The sequence below is a fragment of the Eupeodes corollae genome, chromosome 2 (genome assembly GCF_945859685.1).
Source record: "Eupeodes corollae chromosome 2, idEupCoro1.1, whole genome shotgun sequence".
Lineage (NCBI taxonomy): Eukaryota > Metazoa > Arthropoda > Insecta > Diptera > Syrphidae > Eupeodes > Eupeodes corollae.
The window spans coordinates 147,475,757-147,485,497 of record NC_079148.1 but is presented as its reverse complement, the minus strand read 5'-3'; the positions used below and the strand labels follow the sequence as shown (position 1 = coordinate 147,485,497).

At 32.0% G+C, this 9,741-nt stretch overlaps 1 protein-coding gene across 2 annotated transcripts; it reads left to right on the top strand.

Moving 5' to 3' along the window:
- LOC129947859 (uncharacterized) lies at positions 1 to 1,359 on the top strand. 2 transcript variants are annotated; one of them, XM_056058595.1, is made up of 2 exons: positions 1 to 466; positions 660 to 1,359. In XM_056058595.1, exons 1-2 carry the CDS (start codon positions 283 to 285, stop codon positions 893 to 895), a joined length of 420 nt encoding a protein of 139 aa, XP_055914570.1. In that variant the 5' UTR covers positions 1 to 282; the 3' UTR covers positions 896 to 1,359. The 2 variants fall into 2 exon arrangements, with proteins under 2 accessions (XP_055914570.1, XP_055914571.1); XM_056058596.1 differs by having other exon boundaries at positions 655 to 802.
- The last annotated feature ends 8,382 nt before the right edge of the window (positions 1,360 to 9,741 follow it).

Sequence of the window (9,741 nt, the reverse complement as noted above, 5' to 3'; positions counted from 1 at the left end):
AATGCGATCAGTTATCCAACGGCTGGTATCTAGACAAGTTCCTATACGATCGAGCGTTAGCTAATATTCCGGTCGGTGCCAAATAAAATATATTCAAATTACTGGTATCTCCAATTTCAAAATTAAAACCTCAAAATCTTTGTTTGATATCTACAAACTACATATGTATGTACCTACACAAAATATTTAAAAATCATCAAAGCAACTTTACTATTGTATTAAATTTCCATTCGACACACAAATAAAAAATTCGATAAAAATTCTAAATTGATAAAATTCAGAATGCTGGACACTTTAATTTATATTCCAACTGTTTTGGCCTACACCTTTATCAGTCTACTTATCTCCATTCTGTGCTTCATTGTTGTTTATGTCAGCCATAAAGTTTATCTTAGTATCTATGACATTCTGCCGGTGACACCAGCCAATTCAAATCAAGACCTATACAAATCAAAATCTCCCCCCGGTAAGTCTCCTCACTCGACTTGGAATAATTAACCCCACCCCAATGACTTGTGGCCAGTTCATGTATTTGTATAACTTTATAACGATTAAATTGGATTCTTTTTATTTTTGATTTCTGCTATGGCTTATTACCATGTGTCAAAATGAATACAAAAATAAAAATCAAAAACCTTAACAAAACGGCAACAGTACAGCAGCGTTAAGAATTTACATATGGATTGGACGCAGTCGCTTAGCTCTGCTGGTATTGGAACCGGCGGTAGCACCAGGTACGCACTTATTAAAGTACACAGAAAGCATTTCGTCGATACCTTGGAATGAACACACCAAATCCAACAACATCAGCTACGTCAACTACAGCAGCTACACTACTGGAACTCGAAATAGTAGTTTACAGGAAAACTGCAATCTATGCATGACGTCCCATTGATCCCTATGGCGTATACGTAACAAAAATATGAAACGGAGTCGCAGAGAGTTGTTTCAAACTTAATATTTATAATATTCTTGAATAATTAAGTGCTTAGATAAATTATTATAAAGAATGTGGTTTATTAAAATGCAATTATACTCGTAGAAGTTAGAAAACTTGTTAGAAGTGATAAACTTTTTATCTAAAAGAACTTGAAATACAAACATTGAGAGAAATATATGAAGTAGAATTTTATTAACATTTAATCAAAAGCTCTTTTTGTTGTTTGTGGTATTTTCTCCAATTAATAAATTATTATTATTTAGTGGTTCAAATAGATGAATTTGATTGTTTTAAATAGAAATAGATTGATTTAAACTTAACGATGATGGTGATATGCAATGCAAAGAAATATATATACAAAATATGTAAATAGAATAATTTAAAAAACAATAAAATATGTATAAATTAATTCAAATGAACTCTCTTCTTTTTCTTCTGGGACATCAAAATTTGGTACAAGCTTTTGTTAAGTTTTATCAAAGAAAGAAACAAAAATACGATAAGACTTAATTTTAATGCGGAAACTCAAATTTTTATGAGAGTCATTTGTTTATATTAAAGAAGGGGTCGTCGTCGTCTTCGTTCAGTGTCAAGGCAGTGTGAATACGTATTTGTACTTAATTGGTTATGGTTACATTTGGTGTGATTTTTTGCAAGCGGCTTGATATTTTTTTTTATCTGAAGCTCGTATCGATACATATTTATTTGAACTCAAATCCTAAGGTCAAATATCGTTGGTGTCGATAAAACCTATTAACCAAACACATGATCAAAAAATTATTAAATAGCTATTTATGTATGAAAACACAGTGGTGGCCATTGAATTAGAAACAAGTATTGTGTGGAAACATTAAATTGCAAAACTTTTTGAAGAACATTTGTTGAGGTTGGTTTTGTGGTTCTTTTATAATAGACCATGACTCTTATGAATATTTTACGCAAACTTAAAACATGCTCCGAAAAGAAAAAAAAAATTCATATAATTTATTTTATTTAATAGCACCTGTCCATAGCCATACAATTAGAAATGTAAAGAAATAATTTTATAAAAAATTATCTATGAAAAATTAATATGTTTTAGTGAATTCCTTATTATTTGCATAAATGCATACTTTCTACCAAGGTGCGGCATCTTGATGAGATGTACTCTCCCAGACCTCCTAAATATTTTGAAAAAAATTCTATAGAATTTATTGGGTTCTTATATTTTTACCTTCTCTTAACGTCTTCCCACAAGCTCTCAATATAGGCTTCAAGTTTGGACTTGGGTGGTCCAATTCAAAACATAAGTTTTTGTATCAGCAAGACACTGCTTAACAGGTCAGTTATAGCTGTCATTGGTTTTCATCATTAAAACCTATCATCAGAATTTCTTGACATTTTGATAATAGCTTTTTTGATTGAAATCAAGCAATCGAGATTAGGCGCCAGTTATAGCTATCATTGGTTTTCATCATTGAAAACAATCATTGGAATTTTCTTGACCGGTCGTTTATAGCTATCATTAAAAGCTTCTGTCATTGAAAAAAATTCCTGATTGAAATCCACCGAAAAAGATTTACTGACAGAAATCTTTCATTGGAATTGTGTGAAATTCGAATACAAATCAGTGGAACGATTCGTTTCACTTTTGAACATAAAAGTATCAGTAAATGCGTAATTACACTTTTTTTCCTCGAAAACATAATTTTGATTTCTAATCGAAGGGAAACATAGTCAAATATCGATTCAAAAATGTTCCCGCATTAGTACCTAATTATTAAATGTAAAACTGACAGGTAGGAATGGAAAGCTTTCAGTGGAAAGATTATGTTCCAAAATGTGAAATCAAAAGCCAGCTGTCCATTTAAAACGATTTCATCATTGAAAACTTTAAAATAATGAAATAAACTAAAAAAAGTTCTGGGTTAAAGTAAAGATTAATTTTTTTAGTAGAAAACATCTATAACTAATCATTTTAATTCCAACACAAATTATAAGACATTTTACTTTTTAATCGATTTTAAATTTCGAAACAAAATGTTCGTTGTTGAAAACCAATGATATCTAAATATAACTGGCTCCTAACAATCCGTACTCTATGCTTTGCATCCTTATCGTACTGGAAAAAATAACTAATGGGTTCAAATGAATAAGGCTTTAGACATTTTCTAAGATGCCTTTACAAATATGCTGGTCTGTTCAAACATTTATTCTTGCTAATGACCGGCCAACTCCATACCACGGGTTTAGGGTTTTTAAAGCTTATTAAGGATCTAATTCCTTATTTTGAGAGCACCTAAAATGCAATTTACCACCTGATTTGTATAAGTTAAATGTGGATTAATTCTTCCAGTATATTTTTTCTAGAATCCCTTTTCTTAATTTTCTGTGATGCTTAGCAAACGTCAAAGGCCTCTTCAATTTTTTTGGAAACATGTGGTTTTTTCCTGAAACTATAAATCCACAAAATAAATGTTCTAAAACTCGAGAACTCACAGTTTTAGCTGATAGCTCCAATTGACCCAAATGGAATGGATCAAAATCTTTTATTTTTCAGAAGTCAAAAAAGAACCGGCTTATCAATCTGTCATCATTATAAATCATTCATTGAATTCAACTTAAAGGTTGCATTCATTGGGCAGATTCAGACGACATACATAAGGGAATTGACAGTAAATCAAGTTTCTAGAATCTTATCGGCCAACTGCCCAAAAGTTACCTTCCAATTAAGGCAACTCCAATGGAAATTGACTTTAAAGTTATTCACGAGGAATCTCCCTAACTATCAAGCCAAGTCTACTTCTGTCAATATGACAGTTGATTATGGTTTTTTCATTCAACTTACTTACTTACTTAAGGTGGCGCTACAGTCCTGTGTGAACTAGCGCCTCACCCAACAAACTTCTCCATCTAGCTCGGTCTCTAGCTAGATGTCTCCAGTTTCGCGCTCCAAGTTGGTTGAGGTCACCTTCCACTTGTGCGCGCCACCTGATCCGCGGTCTTCCTCTACTGCGCTGTCCTGTGGGCGTGGAATCGAAGACTTTCCGGGCCGGAGCATTAGTTTCCATGCGCTCTACGTGACCCAGCCATCTTAGTCGTTGAACTTTTACCCTTCTGGCTAGGTCTACGTCGCTGTACAGCCCGTACAGTTCGTCGTTCCATCTTCTCCTCCACTCCCCTTCGATGCATACGGGACCGTAGATCACACGAAGAACTTTTTTCTCGAAGCGACCCAAAGTGCTTTCATCCGCTTTTGTCATGGTCCATGCTTCTGCACCGTATAGCAGGACGGGGATGATAAGGGTCTTATATAGCAACACTTTGGTCCCTCGAGAGAGGACTTTACAACTCAATTGCTTTCTTAGTCCAAAGAAACAGTGGTTAGCAAGAGTTATTCTGCGTTTGATCTCAGCGCTGGTGTTGTTTTCTGCGTTTACAGCGGAGCCTAGGTAGACGAAGTCCTTGACTACCTCAAAGTTACGTCTGTCGATTGTGACGTTTTGACCAAAACGTCGGTGTTGTATGTCCTTTCTAGACGACAGCATGTACTTTGTTTTGCCCTCATTAACCGTTAAACCCATTTTTGCCGCCTCTGCCTCAATACTCACAAAAGCCCCATTGACATCACGCTGAGTTCTTCCGATTATGTCAATGTCATCAGCATATGCCAGTAATTGGACAGACTTTTGAAAGATAGTGCCTCTAGTGTTGACGTGTGACCTCTGCACTATTCTTTCAAGAACGATGTTAAAAAAATCGCATGACAGCGCATCACCTTGTCTAAAACCTTTTTTGACATCGAAAGGTTCTGTTAAGTTGTTTCCAACCTTTATGGAGCAGCGTGAATTCTCCATGGTCATCCTGCACAAACGGACGAGTTTGGTAGGGATGCCAAAACTAGACATGGCTCTATACAGCTCGTCCCTGTAGATGCTGTCATATGCGGCCTTGAAATCGATGAAAAGATGGTGGGTGTAGATTTGGTGTTGTTGAGTTTTTTCCAGGATCTGCCGTAATGTGAATATTTGATCAACTGTGGACTTTCCTGGTCTAAAACCACACTGATAAGGACCTATCATGTTGTTGACGATGGGCTTTAGACGTTCACATATTACGGCAGAGAAGATTTTATAGGCGATGTTAAGTAGACTTATTCCTCTATAGTTGGTGCAGTTTAGAGGGACTTTTTTAAGGATTTTTCATTCAACTGAAAGATAAAATTTATTACTCTTATATTTTATAATGTATTTATTTTCTGCACAACTCTATTTAATATTTTTTTGTAAAAGGGTTCATTGTCAATTTGACAAAGAAATAAGTAATATTTCAATACAATACGAAATACAAACTGTGATGGACTTGTAGCTTCCCTGAAAGGATATTTTCGGTAGTTTTTGTATTATGAACTGAAGGTAGATGTTTGTGAAATAAAATTCTGAATTTAAAATTAATGACACTTGAAGAACTATTTAGTTGCCTTGCTCAAAATGTATCTTATGTTGTCTGAACCTGTCCATTGATTTCTACTAAAAATTTTGATTTTAAATTTTGTAATCACCATATTAAGGTGAAATGCTTGGAGATTAAAAAATGTTAAGTCTCATTCTTAAGGGGAGTTTAGTGAATAAATATTTTATATTTCAAAGCTGCCTATTTATTTATGCAATTGAATTGCACCAAATACCATCTTTTTTGAGCAACTAAATATCTCAGCAATGGAATTCATTTACTTATTTCTGTTCTGATAGCAAAGCACTGCATTTTGAGCAGAGTTCTGGACTACAAAACTTATTTATGCCCATGAAAACTACAAATTAAATTTCTAAAGTTAAAGATATTTTATAATCTGTTCCCGTTTGACAGCTGTCAAAGACCAAAGGTTAAACCCAAGTACACTGGCCCTTACAAAAAATATTACGGTTGTTAAAATCCATTTATAGAACTGTTGTTTCTAATTATATGACCACCACTGTATATGTACTTGCTTGTTGCTCATATAACCTATTTAGATAAAACTTTTTTTGGTTCGAGTGCATTTGTACTCTACTTTGAAATATTCTCGTGTTTTAGAGATATTAAATATGTAAATTATCAAAATATCTCGAAACCAAAACAAAGTTTTTTTTTATTAAATGTGTCACAACAATAATAATCATTATATTGCAACACATATAAATTAAAGATATCAGGTGACTGTGGGACTGTGTGACTGCAGCTTATCGTAAAGTAACAAAATAATGACGAAGCAAAAATAATTTTGTTTTATCAATATCTCGTAGTTCCTAATAAATGCAAAGACACAATTTAAAAATAAAACAAATTAATAGCTGCATCATGTGTTATCTTTTTCAAAAAAAAAAAAAAAATTGATTTATTAACACAAATTGTAGGTACATACGTAGAAGGAGAAAATAATAAATATAATATTTTATCGTGTTTCGTTATTCAAGGCTTCGTGCAATTAAACAATGTTCTCGTTCATATAAGGCGTAATTATAACAGAGGAAAAGATAAATAGGTATAGAATTTAATCCAACAGCTGAGCAATACAGAATGAAATAGGTTTGATAGTTTAGTATTGTAATGGTAAAGATAATGTTACACAAAATGTGTGTTCTAAAGCAAAACACGTAAGTTTTTGACGATTAAATGAAAAATTAACTGCCCCGTTTTTTAGTACAGGTAAAATTCCGACTAAGCTGTATTGTATATGAACATACGTCCTTTAAAAACTCCCCAAGAATTCTTTTTGTTTTGAATTGAAAAAATCATTAGGAGGATGACACTTATCATATATTTTATTAAAAGAAATCTAGGTTTATCTAGCTTATACAAAAAGGGTGTTTTTTTGAAACGTAGTTTTCAAGAAGAAATAAAACTCATACAATTTAATGTATTCGACAGGAATTAAGCTTTATTGTAAAGACTCGCTGAGCAACGTGGCGTTACACGTATGCTTTATTTTGGAACAAACTTCGTTAGCATAAACAAGATTATGAGCTAGAAATGCTCTGTTCCGAAAAGTTTTTTAACTATTAAAAGGGGAAGTGGTATTTATTATTTTAGTAAAATGTAAACCTTTTCTCAAAAATCACCAATTTTGAAACAATCTTAATTTTTGCTCATCTTTTGTTAGTCGTAGCTTGCCACCTGCCAAAAAAATTCCAATGTTTGTTTTCAATTATGAAAACCAATGATAGCTATAACTGGTGCCATAGATAAGTTTGATTTTAATATCTGTTTTTGTTTCTGACATTTCTAATCGAAAACCAAGATCAGTTTTTATTAATTTTGCGTAATATCTTGTGTAGATTCTTATTTTTTATCAAAATAAAACTGACTGTTGCATTTTTTTTTAAATTTTAATTTATTTCAAAACCATATTTTTTTCTAAGATAAAATAAGTTTGAGGACAACATCTTTAATTTTTTTGAAGTGTTTTTATAGGCTTTTATTTTTTTGTAAAAAAAAAGCACTTTGTCATTTCAATTTTTGGAAGTCCTTACTGCATCTTTTCAATGTGATTATCTAATTATGTGGTGAACAATATGTATTTGTAGATATCTTTACTGGTTCGGAACATATGTACATTTCGTAGATGTCCAAATCTCGAAAATATTTGTTTTCAGTTTTTCGAAAAATCGTGGGCTAACAACACCCCTTGACGAAAAAATATGGTGTTTTTTAAAGTTTTTGCCAATCCTTTCGATATACACATCAAAAGAAAGGTATTTTCATACTCTACCAACAACTGCGAAACGAAAGCTTCTGCGAGCTCCGGCTTTTGAACTATTTGTAAAATAGTGAAGTTACACAATTTCGACCCATAAGAAATTATGTTTCGATTTCTCATACTTAGCTTAACTTTTTTGCAATTAACTTAAAGTAAAGTTGTGCCGTAAATAAATAAACCACAAAATTATGAAGTTAAGCCTTTAATAAAATACAAAAAATGAGACCACAGAAAGTTACCTTATTTTGGGCCAGGTTAAAAATCTGTAACTTCACTTTTTCACAAATATTTCAGAAACCAGAGCCCAAAAACGGTTTTAATTTGCACTTGTCGGTAGAGTATGAAAATACCTTTTTTTTATGTATATCTCGAAAGCATTGAAAATATAATATTTTTTTGGCAAGGGGTTAGCCCACAATTTTTTTTCGAAAAACTATTAAAAAAAATATTTTCAAAATGTATACATCATTGGAAAGGTATATTTATTTTCTATTAGATAGTAGAAACTGCAACTTATTTCAAAGCTTGGTTGCGGAGATGTATTTTATTTATAATTTACCCTGGTCAAAGGTATTTGATTGCTTTAGCTCGAATCCGACTTCAAAATCAATTTATTACGTCAGGTTTTTTTATACAACCTTTTACAATTTAAAGAAATATTATATAAGCCTTTTAGAAGCTATGCAAATATGTACATGAAATAGTTTTTTTTAAATACTTAAATATTTTCAAGTCTACAATCCCTTACTTCGATATTCCGTTTATAAATGTTCAGTATCTTACTTATTTTTCAAAAACTCCTCATCCGTAGCAAGTCTCCACCTACCATAAATTAGCCTTGAACGAACGCGTAAACATTTTCTTAAAAAGTTTTTAAAAGGAAAACGCAATATGTCATAAAAACAGTTTTTGAACTTATTACGAATTCGTAGTCTTAGGGTTATAACATCAAGTTTTTAGAATGCATTGAAAAAAAATATAAAAATATCGTTGAAAACACGTATTTCTGAGTTTAAGCACATAGTGTAGTAGTGTAGTAGTGTATCGGAGTTTGGATCCGAATAAACTCTAAAAAAATTATTCAAGAAAATATCGAAATTACATTCAAGGTTTTTTCAAACTTCAGATAGAATCAAATCAGACCCATAAGTCGTCTCATAAGGATTGAGAAATTACAAAAACTAAGTGAGATACTAAAATAATTTAAAATGTATCTAGAAGATATGGATTTGTTCTTGCAAAATCATTATACAATTTATTGTCAAGGAATAAGTTGTATCCTAAATCAGTCTTTTAAATCCGTTTTTGGTTGTCTTTAGCATTTTTAGGATGGCATATTTTAAAAACATGATATGGTCGAAAAAATCAAAATGTTGGATTCCAATTCAGGACATCTCAATCCTTTTAAAAAGCATTGTTTTGTTTTAGCACCGACAAAAAAAGCAGTGGAATTTATTTATGGTAATTATTTGTAATCATTGTATAACTTTAATGAATTTCGATTGCTGTATGTATCTCTCAAACCAGACCTAGAAACAGGATGTGGTTTTCACTGCCTAATAGAAAATGAACATAGAAAGTGAACATACCCCATTCATGTATAAATATCGAACATTTTTTTCCAGTTTTTCGAAAAAATCGTGGGCTAACCCCTTGCCAAAAAAATGTTATTTCAAAAGTATTTCCGATTTTTTCGAGACATACATCAAAATATAGGCATTTTCAAGCTCAACCAACAACTGTACACCGAAACCTTCTGTGAGCTCTGGGTTCTGAAATATAAGTGAAGTTGCGATCTTCTACCTGACCCATATTATTATTTTTTCGATTTCTTATACTTAGCTGTTACATAAAACTTAAAATAAAGTTGTGCAGTTAATAAATAACCCAACGATTTATGAAGTTCAGCTTTCATTTAAATGAAAATGATGAGACCAGCTGATATTTTGACGAAAGTACACTTGACTTAAAAGTAAGGGAGTTTTTCTTGACTTACTCGTACTTTCCAGTCAACTTACCAATAAAGATGCTTAAATTTAAAAATGTAAAAAAGGGACTTCATTTGCAGTCAACTGCATTCATTGAA

Bases quoted from the DNA above. Each gene is read 5' to 3' on its own strand.
- LOC129947859 (XM_056058595.1), top strand. From the start codon at position 283: ATGCTGGACACTTTAATTTATATTCCAACTGTTTTGGCCTACACCTTT. The intron at 467-659 runs GTAAGTCTCCTC...GCAACAGTACAG, and splicing joins CAAATCAAAATCTCCCCCCG to CAGCGTTAAGAATTTACATA.